Source organism: Pollachius pollachius, assembly GCF_949987615.1.
Source record: "Pollachius pollachius genome assembly, chromosome: 8".
Taxonomy (NCBI): domain Eukaryota; kingdom Metazoa; phylum Chordata; class Actinopteri; order Gadiformes; family Gadidae; genus Pollachius; species Pollachius pollachius.
The window spans coordinates 16926799-16948489 of NC_136941.1; the positions used below are offsets into that span (position 1 = coordinate 16926799).

At 45.4% G+C, this 21691-nt stretch overlaps 2 protein-coding genes across 10 annotated transcripts in view; both read right to left on the minus strand.

Moving 5' to 3' along the window:
- Nucleotides 1-1978: 1978 nt before the first annotated feature.
- Nucleotides 1979-8541, minus strand: LOC307079256 (specifically androgen-regulated gene protein). Of its 3 annotated transcripts, none has more exons than XM_079741467.1 (4): nt 8438-8541; nt 6416-6514; nt 5601-5784; nt 1979-5510 (listed from the first exon to the last, which is right to left on the minus strand). In XM_079741467.1, the coding sequence occupies exons 1-4, from the start codon at nt 8438-8440 to the stop codon at nt 3859-3861; spliced, it is 1938 nt and encodes a 645-aa protein (XP_079597593.1). In that variant the 5' UTR covers nt 8441-8541; the 3' UTR covers nt 1979-3858. The 3 variants fall into 3 exon arrangements, with proteins under 3 accessions (XP_079597593.1, XP_079597592.1, XP_079597594.1); XM_079741466.1 differs by having other exon boundaries at nt 6416-6613; XM_079741468.1 differs by lacking the exon at nt 6416-6514.
- A 991-nt stretch (nt 8542-9532) lies between these two features.
- The window catches only part of LOC307079688 (ankyrin repeat and SAM domain-containing protein 1A), a 65435-nt gene continuing 53276 nt past the window's right edge, over nt 9533-21691 (minus strand). For 6 of the 7 annotated variants that reach the window (XM_079742168.1, XM_079742167.1, XM_079742163.1 and 3 more), the window contains 11 exons: nt 19587-19685; nt 18917-19063; nt 18697-18804; nt 17971-18144; nt 17529-17666; nt 17340-17411; nt 17028-17114; nt 16321-16458; nt 14565-14747; nt 12923-13017; nt 9533-12316 (listed from right to left, as the gene is read on the minus strand). In XM_079742168.1, the coding sequence (XP_079598294.1) occupies nt 12280-12316; nt 12923-13017; nt 14565-14747; nt 16321-16458; nt 17028-17114; nt 17340-17411; nt 17529-17666; nt 17971-18144; nt 18697-18804; nt 18917-19063; nt 19587-19685 (1278 nt within the window). In that variant the 3' untranslated portion in view covers nt 9533-12279. The remainder of the gene's footprint in view (nt 12317-12922; nt 13018-14564; nt 14748-16320; nt 16459-17027; nt 17115-17339; nt 17412-17528; nt 17667-17970; nt 18145-18696; nt 18805-18916; nt 19064-19586; nt 19686-21691) is intronic. The other variant, XM_079742165.1, reaches the window with a different exon arrangement.

Consider the following 21691-nt stretch of genomic DNA (forward strand, 5'->3'; position numbering starts at 1 on the left):
CACTCATTCACATTGTTTACGGGTGGCCACAAAGGGGTTGTGCAAAATTGCAGAGAAGGAGATAATAAGGATGATAATGTTGGATAAAAGGATAAAGAATGGTTTGAGATTAAGTCTGAAGTGTGCACATTCATCTTGTTTGCGATAAGGGCTGCGATAAGATTGTTGAACGTTGCAGAACAGAAAACAAGACAAGCAAATAAAGCCAAAACCCTGCTCTTTTGCTCATATTACATTATTATTATTAAATGGAAAGAAGTTTCAGCTCTCAAATCTGCTTAAGTCTCAGAGTCACTCTGGGTCAGGTCCAGTCCACACTCACTCTATAAAAATGTAGTTATTTGTATCTAGTTAAAAGAGTACGATCTTTAGCAAAGGCCTACGCGTTTTTTCCTTTCTGCTGCATTTGAAAGATCTACTGTCCTCGGTTTAACATTCGGCTGTTGAGTGGAACTAATGTAATTTGTTAATTAACTACAATAAATAAATAACGCTACGAAAATGAGAGCTGAAAATTTGGTGAAAACAATGTGGAGTGTAATGGTTGATATTACTCATTAATTCAACTCTTTCATTGCGTTATCACCAGAGAAAGAAATTTTGAAACATAATAATAGTTCTTTTCATTGGCATAAAAGAGGCCAACTCAATGGGCTATGGGGAACAATTGGCCTGCAGAATTTGCCATTCTTGAACGTTTGAAGTACACCATTTAGTTTCTTTTTGAGTCTTATCAACGGTAGCCCATTGCTCAAAACATAAGTGAATGACAAAAGACAAATGCAATGGCCTATTAAGAAAAGTTAATCGTGGTTGTTGCAGCACAGTTGCCAAACTATGGGGGAGTTTAAAAAGTAAAGGCCAATGCTATTTATCATTTTTCTCTATGTAAAGCAGGAACAATAATAAACGCTTACAATACACATTAACAAACGCAGACAGTTTTTGAAACCTCTGTCACAGCAGGGTAATCCGTCGTAAAAAACGACTTATGGCTGGAGAGCCAAAGGGAAGAAGCTAACCATGAATCTCTACCGCCACCTAGCGGTGACAATGTCCATAGAACCATACTTTTTCAAATCAGTAAGGGTGCCATTGATAGATAATTAATATGTTTAATAGCTAAGCCTTTGTGTCTTGGCAGTACATGGTATAGGCAACCAGGTTAACATTATAATATGTTTACATTAATAAACCTGTTGTTGAAACACTTCAACCTGATCGTCTCTGCGTGGGGTAGGATCTTACCAATGATTGCAAATAGAAGCCTGCAAGTTTGCTGTCTTGTTTGTTGTCCACAATACCTGGGCTAAGATCCGGTCTGTGTTCTGCTGCTGCTGACACTGAATCAGCAGGGCTTGATGCCTTGGAGGAGAACAGTGAAAGTGACAGGTGTCACTGGTGCCCTCAGTTTCAGCAGAGGAGGAAGGCGAAGTCCTAGACTAGAGAGCTCACATACCAGCATGTCAAACGGGAGTAGCGCTCCGTGGTCTGCTGGCTCAATGATGCCTACCGGGTGTTTACTTCCCTGTTGCTTTTGCACATATTCAGGGTTCAATTTCAAGAGGACATATATCTGACTCTTAGAAAAGCAGGTAGATGCTGTTGAGCTTTAGAGTATGTCAGATATAAAGTAGCCTTTTTTTGAAAACAAAAAAACAGACTTGTGCATTAGATATTAATCCAATCTATATAAGTCAGGCCAAATTTTCCCCTGATTCATCTATATATGTATACATTGTGTTTTATAATTATAATATATTTTTTGACAATATAATATCAACATAAAAACCAACAGGGATTTCGTAATGTTATGCAACGATCAAAGTGATCTCTCCCTCTTCATAAAGAGGAATTGTTGTCATGTTTGCTAGTGAGTCACTACTATTAAACGTGTTGGATGGGAAAGGATCTAGTATGGGTGTGTTCCAGATGACGCCCAACGAAAGCCTGTCTGATGTTGAAAAGGACACTTTTATTTCCACATGTATACATTGGCATGACCTCAGTCATTCCACACATCCCAAAGCGTCCACACCTGAGAGATGCACCCATGTTCGATGACACGATGTGTCCCCTTTGTCTTGTATCTGTGCTTTAACAATGGTAGTAAACAATGTGTTGCCTCTGAACTGGAACTTCCTTTATACTTGACTGTGCAGAACAAACTGAAGAGCAGGAACAACAAGAGGAATCTCCCTTGGTGTGTAAAGCAGACATTCCACCTGAGAGGTGCAGCACACGCACACTTTGTTATTCCGTCAGCTCACAACTGTACATCTCATGCACACTGCATTGCACACAGGCTGAAAAACGAGCTGGAGGAAACAGGTTCCCCCAGTTCTGCTCCAGCATTGCACCAGATAAAGTGCTGAGGCTGCAGACCAGTGGCACCCATGGATGTACTTCCCATCACAGAGCGACATCAGATATCTCATACTTCCATGAGTGTGTGTGTTTGTGTGTGAAGCCTGGATTAGGACTTCTGGTATATTAAGAAACAAACTCAAAAGAAGCATAATGTTGTCGCATTAATTATAGTTCATAACAATATAACTAACACAGAGGAGAATAACTAAATGGAAAAGAGAACTGTTGTACTGTGTTATGAGAGACACATTTTACATACACTTTGCATATCACGTCCTATTCCCGAACGTGTCAGATGAGGTTGATGTTATCGTTCCCTAAATACGACCTATTTTTTTTTTAAACACAACTTTGGAGAGAGGAAAAGCGCTGCACTGTGAGAGGAGCCAGGTAACAAGGTGGTGAGGTTTAACACGTGCGTCATTGATGAGCGCACACAAACCACATGTTTCAGATTCTTATCCCGCTGCAGGGCCTATATATAGTAAATAGTTGAACCAGTGTATGTGCATGGACATTTTCGTGAACTTTCATCTCCAGAGAGGAAAGGAACACACCTGACACTCACAAAAAACATTGTTGACTTCACATGTTGTTTTGAGTAGAGGCTAGCCGGGTTTCTTACGGGAAGTATTTTAAAGAGTGAAACGTAATTTAGTAATAACGCCAGAACTTGAATTTAGAATATTATATAAATAATATGTTTAAAAACTCTTGAGCATTTTATTAATATTTTAAGTGCAATACATTACTTTTCAATATAAATAAGAAATCAGTGCCTGAAATCCTTCGTTGCGTCCCTTCATATCCAACATTCATCGTCTAGCTTACATTTACTGCAGTTACATTTAAATTTAGCTCATGCTTTATCTAAAGTGACTTTTAAGTGAGCGTTGATTGTCCCCTTATCTTACAGTAATGCATTATAAAAGGCATACCAACTTCTTTTACAAACCAAAATCAGAAGAAGGTGGTAGGCATTACGCAAGCCAAAAATAACAGATAGCCTATTTATGAAAGCACAAAGGGCATTGACATGATAAATAACATAAAAAACAGAGTTGCATTGGACCAGATATAAGCTACTATAGCTTATATCTGGTATAAGCTACTAAGCTACTACTGTATGAGCCACTTCTTCTGGAGTTGTGTGTCTATATATATATATATATATATATATATATATATATATATATATATATATATATATATAGACACACAGCTCCAGAAGAAGTTGGATGCATATGAATTGATAAAAATGTAAAAAAAAATGCCCTTGCTTATATTCTAACAAAATTAAAACAAGAGAAATCAAGCAACCATGATAGTACGGTTACACTTGAAAAGACCATTTAGCACAACAATAAAGTTACACGACACATCAGAGACTGTACATCTGCTTTGCTCACTTAGCCAATCACCATCCGGGTCATTCGAAGGGGGCAGAGAGCCCAGAGCAACAGAGAGTAAAATGGGTCCAGGCGGCGGCTACTCCTTCAGCAGACCAAGCTTCTTGAGGGCATGGCGTCGGCCCTCGTCGTTTTCCGCGCGGGGGCAGATGACCACGCTGACCCCATGGTAGCGAGGCACTCCCGTGGACTCTCCAGCGTTCTGCGAGACAGGGGCGACCGGGGTGGACCTCCTGGTGCTAGCGTCCTTAGCGCTGGGCGCTAACGCCTCCACCTTGACATGTGAAAAGTCCTTCCCGGAGCCCAGAGAGGCGGGGCGCGGGCGGCCGTTACGCAGCTCGCCGAGGCTGCAGTTGGAACCTCTGACTTGGCCTGCCTCACTGGACCCAAGGCTTGGCTTGAGGCTACTCAAGCCTGTTCCCGAGTGTGTAAGGGTGGCAGATTTGACACCGGTGTTAACGGTGGGCTCTGAGATAATGCTCTTAGCGGGAGTTGCTTCCTGGCTGTGATGTAGGGACGGTGGTTCACCGGTGTCACTGAAAGCAGCAGGCACTGGGAGAATATCTTTGGCCAGAGCTGCCGGCGTCAAAGCCACGTTGGCCTGTGTGGAAACCTCGGCCCAGGGAGGGGACACTGGGACGATGGAAACGGTAGGAGATGGCGTTCGAATCGAAGGTGATGGGGGAGTATGCCGAGCCGCTGGAGACAAGGGGGCAGCCCAAGACCTCCTGGAGTGGGAACTAGTAGGCAGACTCAGGCGTGGGTCTAAGTCTGCGTCTTCGGCTTTGAGGAGACCAAGTTTTCTGAGCGCTTCCATGCGGATCTTCTGGCCTTCCGACAGCATCCTGTCACTGGCAGGCGGGGGGAAGTTAGCATCGGCAACAGGCTTCTGGGACTTGAAGATGATGTTTGGGGGAAGTTTCTTGGGCTTTGGGGCCACAGCAGGTGGGCTCTTGGGCTCAAGATGCTCAGGGAGAAGGTTGGCTGTGGTAACCGTCTGGGAGTGGGGTGCACTGGGAGTCTCAGGCACGTCTGCAACAGCCAGGTCGGGGACCGGTGGGTGGACGACATCAGAGCTCACAGGAGCTCTATTGCTGGAGGCTCTCTTACGGAGCTCCTCCACATCGACGTGCTGTCTTCTGACAGGCGTCTCCACGGATACAGTAGGATCCGGGCGATCCTCTGATTGTGGCTCTGGCCCTGGTTGTGGCTCAGGCCCTGATTGTGGCTCAGGCTCTGGTTGTGGCTCAGGCCCTGATTGTGGCTCTGGCCCTGGTTGTGGCTCAGGCCCTGATTGTGGTTCAGGCTCTGGTTGTGGCTCAGGCCCTGATTGTGGCTCAGGCCCTGGTTCATCCATGAAGTCAGACGGAGGGGGGATCAAAATCAGCTCAGCCTCAGGCTGCGGGCTGGACTGATTGGGCTCAAGCTTAGTGTCCGAGGGGGCACACAGGTCTAAGTCCCCATCTGCTGCTGAAGCCAACATCTGTGCTTGTGGAGCCAAAGAGTGGGTTGTGGAGTCAATTTCTTGTACTTCACAGTGTAACTTAGATGTTTCCAATTCTCCTGTTTCTGTTTCCAACGGAGGAGTGTTTGTGTGGTTTGTCACCTCAGGGGTTTTAGGTTCATGGACGCCTGCCGGGGCCATCTGTGGGAGGTTCCCAAAACCGTTGGACAGGAGAAGGATTGTTGGCAACCCATGATGGACAGGTCTGCCCTGGTCCCTTTCAGAGTCTAAAACAACAAAGCATTAAGTTAGTGCTTCATTTTGCTGGCATATAAAATGAAAGTATCAGCGAAGTTGATCACATATGAAAGAGAAACCTTCTCCGCTCTGATCCGCAGCTTTTGAGAGGTGGTCGGCTATAGCTGCAGCCTGATGGGAAGTTTCTGGCTCGTCATTGGACAGTCCACTGTCTTCATCCACGTCCAGAGAGTCAATTGTTTCCTCCAGATACATAAGACACTCCCTCTCCGCGGCAGACAGGTGCTGCAGACTGTCCACACTCTGTCTCCCCAAAAGACAAGACACGACAAGTTAGGGAGAGGTGGACTGAAACAGTTCCTACACTGATACAGGAACACTACAAGGGCCAACCTATTATAAAAGCCCAATGTAAACCATTTGGGGCTATATTGTTGCCAAGGTTAGGCCTGAGAAATGGGTCAAGCTCTCCTTGCCAGCAATGGCAACTCACTGCAGTCACTGTGAGGCTGACTGCAGCATGGGAAATTTAAAAAACTTCACATGGACATCAACTCTTCATTTCAAAAACATATCCATCAGGTCTCTTTAAGAGACACACATATATACTTTAAGCTTCCACTATAGTTTATATTGAATACATTTGACTATGTTACACATATTGAGGTAACAGTTTTTCAAATTGCTTCTACATTTCTGGAAGATAAATAAACTAACAATAATGCACATCAACTGTTAATTTCTTAACAGTTGACGTGTCAGCACTAGATTAATCTTAATATCATTTTTGGGGCAGTAAGGTTGCTAAACCCTCTAGTGTGCCGACCATGTATGCAATTTGCCTTGTAGTGACCAGGGTTCGATCCCACCAGTGGTCCAATGCCACAAGTTGTTTCCTCTCTTCTTAAATGTTTCACTGTTCAGCAGCACTCACAAAGCCAGAGTTGGTGCTGATCACGCTGTCACAGCTCCCAGCACTGTCCATATTACTGCTGGAAGGTTCCGGGGCAACGCTGCCGGGCCACGTGTCACTCTTAGGCATCGCACAGAGAGAAAACGATTAGGGAAGGCCCCGGGGCTCCAGGGGCCTCTTGTCTAAATATCACCGCAAAGTGCAAATCAGACCATCAACCTATGACAAAAACGATAACACAGAACTGGAATCAATTTAATTGCACCTCAGTGTCTGACAACAAAACAAGTTACTATGTAAATAGTAAAAAGAAAAACACAAAACACCTGTTGCCTCACTATTCATTGTGTAGGGACAAGCATTTCGCTATCATGTCACGCATCATGGCCCGTAACATTTGATACTGGGTGTAACCTTTCAGTACAACACTGCTCGCTTGTTGTGCGGTCACAAACACATGCCTGTGGGGGCCCAGCGCAGAGCGCAGCCCCGTGCAGAGCGTGGCCCACTCCCCGGGCGGGACAGTGGGAGAGCCACGGGCTAACACGAGATACCTGTTCTCTTCCGCCCTCAAACCCTGCACTCTCCCTTTCAAGGTCCCGGGACACCTCGCTATGTATCACGTTTTGTAGGCGTTGTATAAACACGGGTCACACCTCTGATCATTCCCATCACAGAATACTTTACAACCTGTTGTATTGCTTATTCATAACCTGTCTGGAACCACGCATTAAGCTGACTTTTTTTTATTGACGAGACTTGTGTACTACTGGAAATAGCTCAATTCTAGTGTAGTTCTACACCATAGCTTTTGTGAAATGTAGTCCCTCTCATGTTGATTCGGATTGCCTATTATGACATTGCCCCTTTATGTAAAGCATGCTGGGCCAAACAAATGCTGTGGTGACATATATCTCCCATCATCAGAGATGCACGTCCCTCAGTGAAATCATATGTAAGATATTTGTTAAGTGTACATAACAATCCACATATGTAAATAAACCTATACCTTAACCTATAGCCTACATAAATCAATTGACCCCATCACCGGCTATAACCGATGATGTAATGCTTTCTTTAACAACATTACCCATGGATTCCAGAAAACAACTAAATCATGTGGGCCTGTTGACATGTAGACACTGACGCCTTGATGACAATAAAGGTGGCCTTTCCTGATTATATGATCATCCACATCGGACTTTGTTAGGACAACAACAGCAACGACAGCACTTTCCACGAAACGCCCTATTACGATCTCATTAGTCGCGTTGATTACTCTGTCTATAGCCTACTCTGTAAGTTCAGCCTGTGGGACGTGTTCAGCCAACACCTTCCCAGGTCTGCTCCACCCATCGCTCACACAGGATTTAATAGCCACAGGAATGTCACTTTGCCTGCTTTTATCGCTTTTTGTTTTAGTATTAAATATATTCAGCTCCACCAACTCCATGATGAGACACGCCATGCGTCGTCGCCGGTCAGCTCAAGGTCCGATAATAAGGTAAATGTAGGGTTAGGTCCAATGGAGCAAATCCTACAACGAGTAGGATCCTACGCATTATTCACTTTGGGAACATCTGTGAGTACTATAACCAGATCAATAATAAGTGTGTAGGCATATCCAAAAGCGGGTTTAATAATTAACAGTGAACAAAGAGTACCGCGGAACACGTAAGGCAATCTTTCTAGAGAGCAGATACGCAGCAATAGCCTATTCATATTTAGCTGGACATTATCTTCAATGGCTGGCTACCAGTCAACCGATCATGCACAAAGATTTTAATTCATTTATTAATTTCAATCATTCATCTTCTTATCTCACGGCGTTTAACACACAAATTAAATAAAGTAATTATAACAGGCCTGAGGCAATCTCCGTCTATAGATATCGCGCGCGAGCGCGAGCGCGCACCCCCCCCCCCCCCCCCCCCCCCCACACACACACACGCACACACACACACACACACACACACACACGAGCCGTCCTACATGGTGGTCGACAGAAGCGCCGCTCAAATGTAGAAATAACAAAGAACTCACCATGGAGAGTTGACCTAAGTTAACGCCACATCGGATAAAACGTAGACATCAGGTCGCGTAGTCCATTGAGATCCGAATAAGCACCTGTCTCTGCTATCATGTCCTGCCCTTATTTAAATGAAGGGGAGGGGCCCAGGTGGTCGATCCCAGCCAGGTGAGCAAATTACCATACCAAGAGCTTCTCAGCCAATCAGAGAACATTTGATCACCCACTTCCTAAATCACCCGCTGGTTTCGCAGTGGAAATGTCCCATCTGTAGCCTAATCAAAATATAAAAAATAATCAACGCTCATAATAATATAAACTAAAGAATATCAATTGAATGTCATATTGAAATCATAGGTGCTGGTCGATTTCACATCTCTTTATAAGGACATCCATTCTTTAAAGAATAATAGATTGTTATTACAGTACAATTAATACATTTGGATATCTCTTCATTGCTCTCTCACAGTATAGTGCAGTAACACACACAAAAGAAACAAACAGGGCGGCACCGCAAAAACAACCCAATAAAACGCTAAGGTCCTCTTTGCTAAACCTGTTCTATGTTGATCCCATTAGGCTGACAATGACTTTGACTAACTCGAATCAATTTGTTTACGACTGTTCATCTCCAGTGCATACACACTCACAACGCCATGCCAAGATAAAGGAGAATGGTGTCAGGGCCAGCTACATAGGAAAACGTAGGTGTGAGAATATAGACGTACTGTGTAATCAATGACACATCCCAGTTGGCCTACACTCAGCAGGATCAATCACAACGAATGCATGGAACTGCATCTTAAGAGCGTTTTGTCGTCAGGCTCCGGCTACCTTATCATTTATTATCAATCCGAAAGCCGCAATCGCATTCTGGCCTGGGTCCAACAGCCAGTTTAATGAGACAAAAGGGCTTGTATCCGCTTCCCAGAGTTGTACCATACCATTGTCGTTTGTGTGACCCGGTGCTGTGACTCTTAGGACCGGGGATACAGGGCCCGACCTGTACCTGCCATTGCTTGTACGTAACTATCTAATATTTAGCAAATAACAAAAAGACAAAATGATCATCGGCATCATTCAGATTTCGCCATTTATTAGTCGTACACTTATGAAAAATAATAATCATAAAAAAAAGACCCAAGATTATTTACAATCTTCTCTTATGTATATTTATGTATACATACATGTATATATACACATATTTATGTATATATATATATATACATGTATATATACACATATATATATATATATATATATATATATATATATATATATATACACACACACACATAAATATATATATACACAGATATACATACATATACATATATATGTATATATATTTATGTCAGGTCCCTCCTCTGAGTCATTATTCCTCAGTCTTTTTTTTAATCACAGGCTTTTTATTAATGATATGTAGAACCATGTAGTCCTTTTTCTCTCTCTTGACAAACATGTCAAAAAATACATACATACATACATACATACATACATATATATAGATATCTATAAAAGAAAAATCATTCAAGTATCAAAATACAAACTGCTAGATCCATATGCACAACGTCATTCTCCTCGTAACCATTGTCATTATTATTATTTTCATCATCATTATTATTAATATCCGATTAGTCCCGGTGTACCTATTCTAAATCCTTAGCGATGTGCAAAAGCTTATTGGGGACCCTAGCCGGGGGGCTGAAGACGCCCACGCACACACCGAGCAGCAGCAAACAATGTATCAGAGAATCACATCTACAACCGTTCCATTGTAACGACCTGATTTACCTTTAGGTACCCATATACACACAGCTGATCAAATAGTACCGCTAACAGTCGACACACTGAGGCAGATGGGAGACGCATGCAGTGCCTCCATTGTTCTGCAGCTAAAAAAAAACAAAACAAAGTCGAAAGGAGGTACCAGCCTGCACGGCAGGTTTGATGAATCAAATGGGTTCAGATGAAGTAAACAAAAGGGCTGGCGGGGAGGGAGAAGTTATCGCTAATCCTTCCTGACCCAGTTCCCTGCCTCAGGAAAGATCCCCGTCCGACACAGACAGCTAAAAACAAAATGAATTAAAAATGATGCCATCATTAAAATCCAGTTAGTACCGTAGTATTGTGTTTCACCCTCTCGTTCCTGCTTATTAGAAGGCCAGACGACGAAGTGGCAGTTAGGATGAGCTACAACAGTTGGACATGTCGTTCATAGGAAGAGACAGGTGTACCTCTGAGTTTAGCCTCTCACATTTCAGTGTTAGTTTTTCAACTGTTCCCTTAAAACAAACCAAAATAACCATTGTGGAGAAAAGCATAATAGAAAAGGACGAGCCTCTGCTGCGTTTGCTTGTTCGTTTTTTCCCAACCCAGAGACTTTCGGACCAATACCTTACTTTAAGGAGTAAACATGAGCTACAATAGGAGAGCCGAAAGACAAAAGAACGACAGAGTATATAGGGCTGCACGACCAAGAGCCACCATTGCTCATGGAATGGATACTTAAGTTAGTTTGATACGAGAAACATGGATGACACTTTGATAGACCCCTAAAGAGACCCAATGGAGCACCGTTTAGCCCCCCCCCCCCCCCCCCTTCGGGAAACTGGTGTTGGGTGGACTTATGTGTCAGGGGCCCTGGTCAAATGGGCATTTTCAAGTCAGTGGGTGAAGGGCCTGCGAGAGGGCCCCTCCTCCCAGGTGTGTTTCCTTTACCCCTCCTGGCTCATGCTGTGGTTTGGAGGCATGGCCCACAAGACGACGTTGCGATCGGCTGCAGGGAAAGTGGGTCACTTTTCCATTTGAAAGACCCTACCCACAATGCACTGTGGCGCACCCCTGTCTTCTTACACTGGCTGGTAGTTTGGCCAAGGTGTTTAGCTAAAAAGGAAGGGGGGGGGGGGGGGACATGCACACAAAGCAGTAGGGTTAAAACAAAAACAAACGGTGGAAAAACACAGACTTACACAGTACACATTATTGAGGGGTTTCCAGGTGATGATTCACTCTCTTTTTTTAACCAAGTAGAATATTAACTTCAGGTCAAAGAAAAAAAAAAGGTATTGGCAACAGAATCAACACAATAAGGCATTTCTCATGGTTGAGTAACATAAGAAAGGACAAAAAAATAATAAAGATGGAAGCATTTCAAAATATTTCAGGGAAAAAAGTTCTTCGATTGTTGTACACTCTAGAAACAAATACGAATCAAACACAAAAAGGATGCGTGTTCAAGTTATGGTACGGCCTGGTTAGACGGCCAGAGAAAGGCATGCAGTCTGAGACGGTTTTGGCAACACAGGTTTGGAAATGGTTTAACATGCACTCGTCTGCTCTCTCTCTCTCCTCCTTTATCTCTCTCTCTCCTAGTGTGAGTCTCTGTGTTGTCCTGTTGCATCTCATCACTCCACAGCAGAGGCCCCAGCGGGCGATTCCCCGGACCTCCATCACAGTGTTAGCAATGTGTCCTCTTTGGAAGTGCAACCTCAGAACTTGGGCGCATTCTGAACGAGAGCAGCCCCTCTCCCTCTCCAGATACCGTCTTCTACCGAGCCTTGTCTGCCCCACGCTCCTAGAGGTCTCTGTCCGTTCTATGGATACGTGCCGCAATTTTGGCAATGTCACCGCAGCCAAAATGGCTGCCAAAAGGATTTCCAAATGATGCATAGAGGAGGAAAGACGAAAAGAGGAGGCGTTTCACCCCGGTTTTTGACCAAGGAAACATGTCCTCCCAGGACCAGGCTGGACCAGTCCATCATAGACATGGATCTCAATGCCATTTGCTTTCTCAACACTGGAGTGGGGGGGTCGAAAGAAGGCCAGAAGGAACGGAACAAGGAAACCAAATCCTTCAGAGCTGCCGCCGCCTATTGGAAGCAGGAGGAGTGCTACGAAGAAGAACACGGAATCAAAAGGTAAGGAAACAAGAGAAACACACTCAGCAGAGGGAGGAAATCAAAATATCAAGAATATATATTCTATGAGAAGGGCGGAAGCCGGGGCAGAGGAGAGGCGCGGGGTGAAGAAAGAGGAGTCGAGGGTTAGTGCATGCTAGACAGCAGAGGACAGTTATTGCTATTAGCGGAGGAGTCACACTGGGGAGGTGCGGCGGCGTAGCGTCTCAAGCGGTGAGCAACAGGGGGAAAGAAAATCCAGTTACGGGTGAGACCAGGTGTGGGCTAGCGCAGGGGGGACAAGGTGGGATCTTTCTCTCTTGGCGGAGTCCAGCAGGGGTGGTGGCAGCGGTGGCATTGGACAGTGTGAGGACAAGAGGAAGGCGGGGGGAGGGGGGGGGGGAGAGGGGGGTGGTTAAGGTTGGGGTGAGTGACAGGTGAGGACAAGTGTTCCAGCCCGCAGGGAAAAGGAGTGGAGTCACAGTGAAAGGCACACAGGAGGTGGAGGAGGAGGAGGAGGAGGAGTTGGTCGAAGGTGGCCCGCAGGGTTTTAAAGGTTAGGAGGGGGAAAGGGTCCCTCAGAAGATGGTGGTCTCGTACTTAGTGCTGATAGTGCGTTTGGCGTCCTTGGGGTCCACCAGCCACGTGGCGCTGCCCTGGGACTGGCCGTCCGTCTCCCGCTCCACCCCGTCCCCCTTCGGGCACAGAGGGACAGAGGGACAGGTTAAAGACACGTCGTACTGCAATACACATCCATGATGCTACACATAATGAACTTATAGTTCAAATTGAGCAGAGGCTTAGTCACACATGCACATAATATTCCTTTTATTTGAAATGGACAAGTGAACGAGTCTTGGGAGTAAACAGTCAAGTGAAATATCGTTAAAAACTCAGAATGGGGACATGCCTGGTAAGTTAGAATCGAGTTGAACTTGTTTTACTCGAGTGTCCTTTAAATCAGCTTGTACATGATTACCTGACACTGGTTTTACTGGATCGAGTTAGTGAGTGGTTGGAATAAGTTTAAATTTCTCCCCATAGACTCACAAACTGTCTCATATTCAACTTTGACTCTTGACACTTTTTTAAAAGCATATAGTGTAGGGTAAAGCACCCCAAAAATGCACACAACACAAGCACATGGATTTAACATAAAATGGCCTTCAGATGAAGTCAAAGAAGAGAACCCAGGTCGCATATGAAAACGAAAGAATATATAACAAAAAAATATCCCGCCACTAGAGGGGGTGTCGAGCGTCTACTCATTTGTATGAGTGGACTCAGGACACCCCCTAGTGGTGAAATTTATTTCGTATAAGAAGTGCCCCTGCCATATAAGACCAAGCCCATTCAAACAAGCTGTCCCCTTTTGGCATTAACAACATCAGGGTAGGGGGAGAATGAGGGGGGGGGGGGGGGGGGGGGGGGGGTGAATAGATCAGCACCTGGGAGTCAGGCAGTGGTGGTAAGGAGGGGCGGAGGGGGGTGCAGGTGTAACAGACACAGCAACGACTGTCCAGAGGTGGAGAGTCCTGGTGAGGATGGAGGAGGAGGAAGAGGAGGAAGAGGACAACACGACAGACATAGATAAGAGGCGGGGAGTGAGCCGGAGAAAGGACAACAGAATGACAACAAGTCTAGAGACGCGAGGGGCTGAAAATGCAGAAACCGGTTGGAGGAACATTGTCTTGAAAAGCAGCTTGGAGAGATGGAAAGGAGAACAGACAGACAGACAGACAGACAGACAGACAGACAGACAGACAGACAGACAGACAGACAGACAGACAGACAGACAGACAGACAGACAGACAGACAGACAGACAGACAGACAGACAGACAGACAGACAGACAGACAGACAGACAGACAGACAGACAGACAGACAGACAGACAGGATGGAAGGACTAGGAGGAAAGAGACAGTCGAGTGATTTTCTAAACAGATCCAGCCCAGCTGAATCATTTGCAAGAAAGGCGTCAAAAATCCCAGTAATCTGATTATATTATCAGATATGATCTAGTTTCTCTGCTCTCCTGACGATTTAGAGATAATAGCTTAAAGATCTGGCTTTACACAATTACAATGAAATCCAAGCCAACACTATAATTGATGTTATATTTGATTCTCATCCAAAATGTGTAAATTCTGGATCCTTTTCAGAATTATTCGGCTTGTTTATCGACACAAGACGGATTTATAATACACATTTATATCTTCTGTACTGTGGTCTGGTGGGCTCACCCCTGATTTCCGCACACTTCCTCGTGGTTTTGGTACGGGCCGGCTCGACGTGGTGTCAATGACCTCTGACCCGGGGCCCACTGGAACACTGTGGTGCTGCTTTGCCCTCTGGGCCTGAAGAGCCAGCTGATAGGCCACCTCGAACGCCTGTCCCAGCGTCAGTATAATCTCATAGGTCAGGTTCTGAAAGAGGGCGGGAGAGAGGTGTGTCATTGTCAGTAGCTGCAATTCTTTAGGTTTATCAGTTAAAATCAGCTATTTTGCGTTTGTTTTTATCAGTGTTTTTCTATGTTAAAATATTAAACACATGGCAGCCCCCTGTTGATGTTGCCGCTTGGTTGAGTTGCTGCAAATAAACACAAACTGGCTCCAAGAATTCTAGGTAGCAGCTTCAGCCCAGTGGAAAGAAATTAAACAACAGCATTGCCTTGTCGCATGCACACGCACACAACACACACTCAAAACACCTTTGGTCCACACTGCCATTCCAGACTTAAAGATGATGTGAGTGAAACTAGTGTGTTACCAAGTCATCCTATTGCTGACAGGAAATGGAAAGAACATCCTTTCGAAATACATCAGCAGAGGTTTCCTCCCATAGGATATCTTATATCGGTGTGATATGATCGCAGCGATGTCAAGCTGACTGGCAATAGCATTATTAGCCTAATAATGATAATCAAAGTGGCTTCCGGATGGCAGAACAAATGAGACGTGGATTAAACCCAGTGTTTCCCTTCCCCTCTAATGAAAGACCCAAGCCCCCTGCAGTCAAAACACTGCACTGGGTAAAACCGGTTAACCCCCGCCAACAGTGTGTGCATAGTATAACCCACAGAGCTTTGTTTGTATTGCTGTTAGTGTTAATGTCTCTATTCATTACCCTTTGTGCAACTGTATTTGTGTTTCTGTTGTGTATTGGTTGGTTTTATGTATGGTCGTGGTCCCCCCTGATTGGCAAGCCATGTGTGTGGTCCAGCAGCGGACTACACACACACACGTTACCCCGTCTGAGCACCAATATCCTGTGTGAAGCTGTCTTTGTGTTATCCAGTAGTTAATATGTGTAGGAATCATGATATTATTCCCTGGGATAAGGAAGAAGGAAATCAGAACACACCTACTCCGGATGACTCAAGTGTAAGCAGCAGATAAGCAGGCTCGTCAGGCTAGGCTAGTCAAACACGGCCGGACTCTTACTGACGCATGAACAGAAGGTAAGGACTAGAAGGTAGCAGTAAAGGCTAATCATCAGCCCATAAAGCATTAGGGCACTTGGGACAACAAGAGAAGCCTATGTGTAAGAATCAATCCCAAACTAGTGTAAGTAATAATCATTAAATAAACATTGCAGGAATTCAAAAAGGTACGAAAAAACAGGTACGAAAAAACTAAAAAGTCACTTGCTTCTTTTTCCCCAGCAAAACTGTACCTGTTCAAATATAATGATAGAAAAAAGAATATATACATACACATACCACACAACGGAGAGAGTGGGGGAATGTCTTCATTTTTAGTTAAATTGCAAACTGTTCAAATATTGTCAGCTCAAAGTGATTAATGCATTTTCAGATTCTACACTTAGTCCCTTAAGGTCGGCTGCGTACACCAGCTAGGACTCTGAAATGAAAGTGAAGGTGGCATCAGCGGGTATGGTAGGGCCCCGGGTGGGACTCAGTCCTGAAAGGGAACAGGGGCGCTTCCCTGTGGGGCTGGAGCCCAAGGGGAGGTGGACACAGCGGGGGCAGGTCCTCACCACGTCCACGGTGCTGAACACGTGGCAGTAGTGGTGGCTGGTCTGCAGGTCCTTGGTGATGTAGGCGAACGTGCACAGGTCCTCCGGGTCCTGGGCCGCGCATGAGATGTTCCGGATCTCGTGCTCCGCGATGATGTTCTGCGCAGAAGAAGACGAAAAAAAATAATTATAGTTTGAGGACAAGACCATGTGATAACAGACGCAATTTGAACGATTGCCTGCCAATAACACATATCATTATCATATTTGAAAGGTTGCCAAGAACAGCGTCTAATTCCTCTTCTTCAATCTATTTAGTGGAATATATTAATGTACATTATTTATTGAGATTGAAGTCACCTTGACAGTAAGGAAGGAGATGAAGAAACAGTGTCCTTGTCGTTTTAATCACAGTGTAGGAGAGGCGGTAGCACACAGATAATTACAATCCCCCTTTTACGATGCCAAACCCATTAAGGGAAGAGCTCCCGTTCAAACCGGCCCGGCCTGAACCAACAGTAAGCCAATGACGACTGCCTTTTACCAGAAGGAAGTAGCGCAGAAAATAACGAACGTACTTAAAACAAACCACGGCAGATAAAGGCTCTGCCTTTATATTTGCACATTGTGTAGAAGGGAAACACAAATTTCCCTTCTACAGTCTATCTTGGCTTATAAATCCGCTTTGTGATTCCCTGGGAAACTGTCAAGGGGTCAAGGGGTCGAACCTTATTGGCTGCGTCGATGAACTTCACCCCCTTGTAGGTGATGGAGAGGACGATGGTCGGCACCTTCCTCATCTGCTCCGTCGATCTCTGCACAGAGAAGGAGAACGACAGAAAACAGGCCAGTCAGTTCTCTGATGTTTTCGCCTTAATGAAAAGCTCAGGCTCGACCGTCAGGCTCAGAGGCGCGCAACGCGCCTTGCAGCAACCCAGGTTAAACTCCATCCCATGCGACGTGTCATTCCCTCTCTCGTTCAACCCCTTCCCTGTCCTACCCCTGAAAACATCTACGTAGATGATAGCACTTGACCGTACCCTCATTTTGGCACAAGCGTCCTGCGTGGACTCAGTGCCCCGTAGCTCCTTGATCAGCATGGAGCCCAAGTACTGCAAGGGAAGGACAGAGGGACGGACAGACAGAAGAACATAAGAGGAACACGAGGGAACTATCCGAAGGAATGAGGATTACCACCGCATCAACAGGGGCCCTTCCGCAGCACATACATTTGCCTCGTAGCCGCAGGACTCAAAGATGAGCTTCTCGGGTTGGTGGTGCCAGTTCTGGACAGGAGCGTAGGGGGTGGCCTGGCTGGGGGGGCGCAGGGTCAGCCGGGGCTCCCTGTAGCGATCCTCGCTCCGCTCCTGCTGGCCGGACGTGGAAGGAAACATCCACAGGCTCAGATCACGTTTGTTTCATCGAAAGGCTCCAGGCAAATATATTCAAATAACCACTACAGTGGAAACAAGTTGAGACAGCATTAACGATTCCCCAATCCATTTCAAGGATATATGATGACAGTTTTAGGTCTGTATTCCTGTCATGCTTTGAGCTGCATGGATCATGCATTCAATCCATCAGGACACAATCCTCTGACGCTAAATGAGGAGGATCGGTTTTGTTTGGGGAGGGTCTCTTAAGAGGAGCCCCGGGTTGGGGGGGACCTACGTGTGTCCTGTGCCTCTCGCTGCGGGCCCGCTGGCCGGCCTCGTGGTCCAGGTCGGCGCTCTTCTTCCTCCCGGACTCGGGCAGGGGCAGAAGCAGGTCCATGGAGCGCCCCCCGGCGTAGGAGTCCAGGTGACTCAGAGGGGAGGAGCTTAGCGAGCCGGGCAGGTCCTGACACTGGGAGGGGGCGAGAGAGGGGTGAGGAAGGGATGTGGAATGACCCCCGTGGGGAACACAGACACATTAGGAGACCTGGGAATGTTGATACACTTTATTATTAGGGGCACTTTGGGGAGCCACGGTTTAGGAATATAGCTTTGGCTGACAAATTGTTATTTTTATTCTTCAAGTTTCACAGTGCACAACATGACGTTAATCTTGTACAACAACAGAATATGCAATGTGCCAGGATATAGCAGATTGCTATTTTCCACCTTTAGTCCCTGGGCAAATTAACTTTGCATATGGTTGATGCAAATCCACTACTGGTAGCACACTATAATAAATGTACAATAGTACATTTAATATGGTTCCACAAATTACATTGATGTTTCTGGCATAATCTTAAGAAAAATGGATTCATGAGTCAACCTGACTCATAATGAATTGTGAACTGTGGAAGCAGAGAATCAATTTTAGCCCCACCACGACTTTATCTTTCTAACTTCGGTTTTTAAAGCAAAAATAAATAGACTGAAGGACCACTTGCAACGTAAAGCCTTTTCTTACCCTGATCTGAGACAGACGAGGAGGTTTGACCGGAGGCTCCTCATAGGGTCTCTCTGCTAGCGAGGCGATGATGCGTTTCCTGTGTCCTAGCAAGGCGATCTTCAGTACCTTGAGGCGAAGATTATGCATTATAAAATAAGTTATTATGTCACCAGGGGGCCTTGTACTGTCCTTTGAGTGAGCGAGCGTCCGTGTGTGCGCGCCACACGCTCACACTCACATTGACAATCTCCAGCTCCCACAGGGTCTTGACACACTCCAGTGTTCGGTATCCGCTGGCCAGGAAGTTGTGCAGGTACTCCTGCAGACCCAGGCTGTCCAGCCAGGCAGACAGGGACGTGTTGCCGTCACAGCCCAGCGCCTTCACCTGTAGGGGGCGGACACAGCCGGTCAATGGGGATTACGATGAGGGAAGGTCACATCTTAGGTTCAGTTTTAAAAGATAAATGGTGTGACATAATAATATGCTGCTGGTGGTTGCAGAACTATTGGTCTCTCTCTCTCTCTCTGTATACTTTATAGGAAGGGAGAAAAATCTTTATACTTTACAATTTTTATTAACTGTCACTATGCTTGAAAGAGTATTCTCTTTTGTATCAGTAGACATATCTATGTATAATTTCATATTGCAAGCTATTTCTTTATTATAATATTGCATTCTTTTCTAACATACATCGTAATAATTTCTGGTTTGGTGGGACTAGGACTCTCAGTTGTAGGGGAGGGGGCTTTTGTTATGCAATATAACAGAAGAACTAAGGGGGATACCTTGAGTTCTATTTATTGGTTATGTAGCCATATCAAGGTGATAATCTGGAGGTAATAAGGGGGGAAGCAGCAGACACACAGGGAGCAGAGTTCATCTGGCTGACACACGGACGCGCTCTCACCTTGGGTAGGGAGCGAGCTGCGTGGAGGATCTTCCGCCTGTGGCTGGGATCCGTGATTCCAATCTCCCTCAGGTCCTGCTCTTCCATCACATTCCTTCCCTACACCACAATCAAAAACAAGGAGCCTGGGTTCAGAGGATACACTTAAAGGGACTACGAATCAGAGATGCCTCCTTATTACTGCTCCCTTTGGATGGTAAGTGCCCTGAAGCCGCACATTGCGGGAACAGGGGTTCAAGCTTCGTTGTTCGAGACAATAACAATCCTAAACTAATGTTAGTTATAATCATGAACAAATGTTAGCTATAAACAGACAATGGGTGTGGTGTGAGGTGAGATAACGCACTTAAAACATAGAAGTTAAAAAGTTCTGTAAAAACAGATATTTTAGCCAAAGTCTGAGCTTGGACGTCACATCCTTCATTTTTACCGGCAGAACTGTCCCTGTTTAGATATAATACAGATCATCCTACAGGCTGTTTCGTCTGGGAGATCTGGGGTAGGTTTCATGTGTTGAGTTTAATTACATCCTGTTTGTGTTGCAATGGAAAAGAAACCTACATAGAGGCCCTTTAAGATGAAAAGGATACAAACTCTACACAACAATGTACGCATATTTGAAGTACACCCAGGAACATTTACAGGAGCCATGTTGATATCAGGCGGACCCATGGAGACTAGTATTTTTAAAACTGCTACCCATCAAACTAGAGGAGGTTGCATCTACTCAGCTGATTAAGTTAAACATACGTTAACAACGTTTTCTTTTAAAGCTTTGGCAGAAATTTGTTTTGCATATGGTTGATGCAAATCCAATATTGGCAAATATACTTAGCGCACTATATGAAATGTACAATAGTACATTAAAGGTTGTTCCTGTAGGGATGAATCCCACAGAAGACGAGAGGCAGGGTGGTTAATGAGAATGGATTTAGTCTTTAAGCTAAGTCTACCTCTCTGAGTGAGGAGAAGTGAGCCGTCCTGGCCGCGCCCGTTTCAATGCATCGCTTTAATTGAGATTCAAGTGCATGAGGGGCGGTGGCAGTGAGGAGGGGGAGGGGTGGGCTGGCTGCTGAGTGAGGGGGGGGGGGGGGGGGGGGGGGGGGGGGTCAAACCCATCTTCGGTTACAGCCCAGCGCTACGTCAGAGCGGGGGGACGGCCAGGGACACTAACCTGGGGGGGGTGCTTAGCTAGGTGTGGTATCAATCCCGTTTGTTGTTTTACTACAGCCATGGGGGGTACATAAGCAACAACTCCACTCATGTCCATTTATGTCTCTGTATCCTTCATGGGCATCACTTAGCCACACGGCTAGTGGTGCTGTGACTTTAATTGCCGCTCTCGGGGCCTGAGCAGATTTGACGTTTGCCGTTGAAGGTTTTTTTGTGGAGTGAACAAAGAGTACGATACTTGGGTATCATCCAGAGGTTTCGCCTCTGGTACACAATGCACCACCTCGGGCAGATGGATGATAGGTGATAGATGAATCTCCATAACACGCCCATTCTCCAGCGAGAGAGAGAGAGAGAGAGAGAGAGAGAGACAGAGACAGAGACAGAGACAGAGCCGGGACAGAGAGAGAGACAGAGACAGAGACAGAGACAGGGACAGAGAGAGAGAGAGAGAGAGAGAAAGAGACAGGGACAGAGACAGAGACAGAGAGAGAGAGAGAAGGTGGTTAGGATAAGAGGGGATGGGTCTCTGTTGACCAAACCTGGCTGTCGGTTTGTCATGCAGACATTTTAGAGAAAAACCCAGCATGGAGGGTAGTATGGGGGCTGAAGGACAGAGAACATGTGTGTGTGCGTGTGTGCAAGAGGGAATGTGTGTGCTACCATTAAGCTGCTTGGATAGTGCTGAGCCAGGCCATAGCTTTACAAATCTGTGGAGCAATATTCACAGCTTGCAATAAACCAATGGTCCAAATACTTTTAATTACAGCCTATGAATTGGAGCATGGATTAAAAAAAAAGATAAAAATGTAGGATCAAACATGAGAATATTAGAAAAGGGCAAAAAGAAGATAAAGAAGAGAAAATAGAGCATAATTGAAGAATGACTCTACAAAAAGAAACGAAAGAGTTATGCAAAACTGTAAACGAAG

Bases quoted from the DNA above. Each gene is read 5' to 3' on its own strand.
- LOC307079256 (XM_079741466.1), bottom strand. From the start codon at position 6,523: ATGCCTAAGAGTGACACGTGGCCCGGCAGCGTTGCCCCGGAACCTTCC. The intron at 5,785-6,415 runs GTGAGTGCTGCT...TTGGGGAGACAG, and splicing joins TCAGCACCAACTCTGGCTTT to AGTGTGGACAGTCTGCAGCA. The intron at 5,511-5,600 runs GTTTCTCTTTCA...TTGTTGTTTTAG, and splicing joins TGCGGATCAGAGCGGAGAAG to ACTCTGAAAGGGACCAGGGC.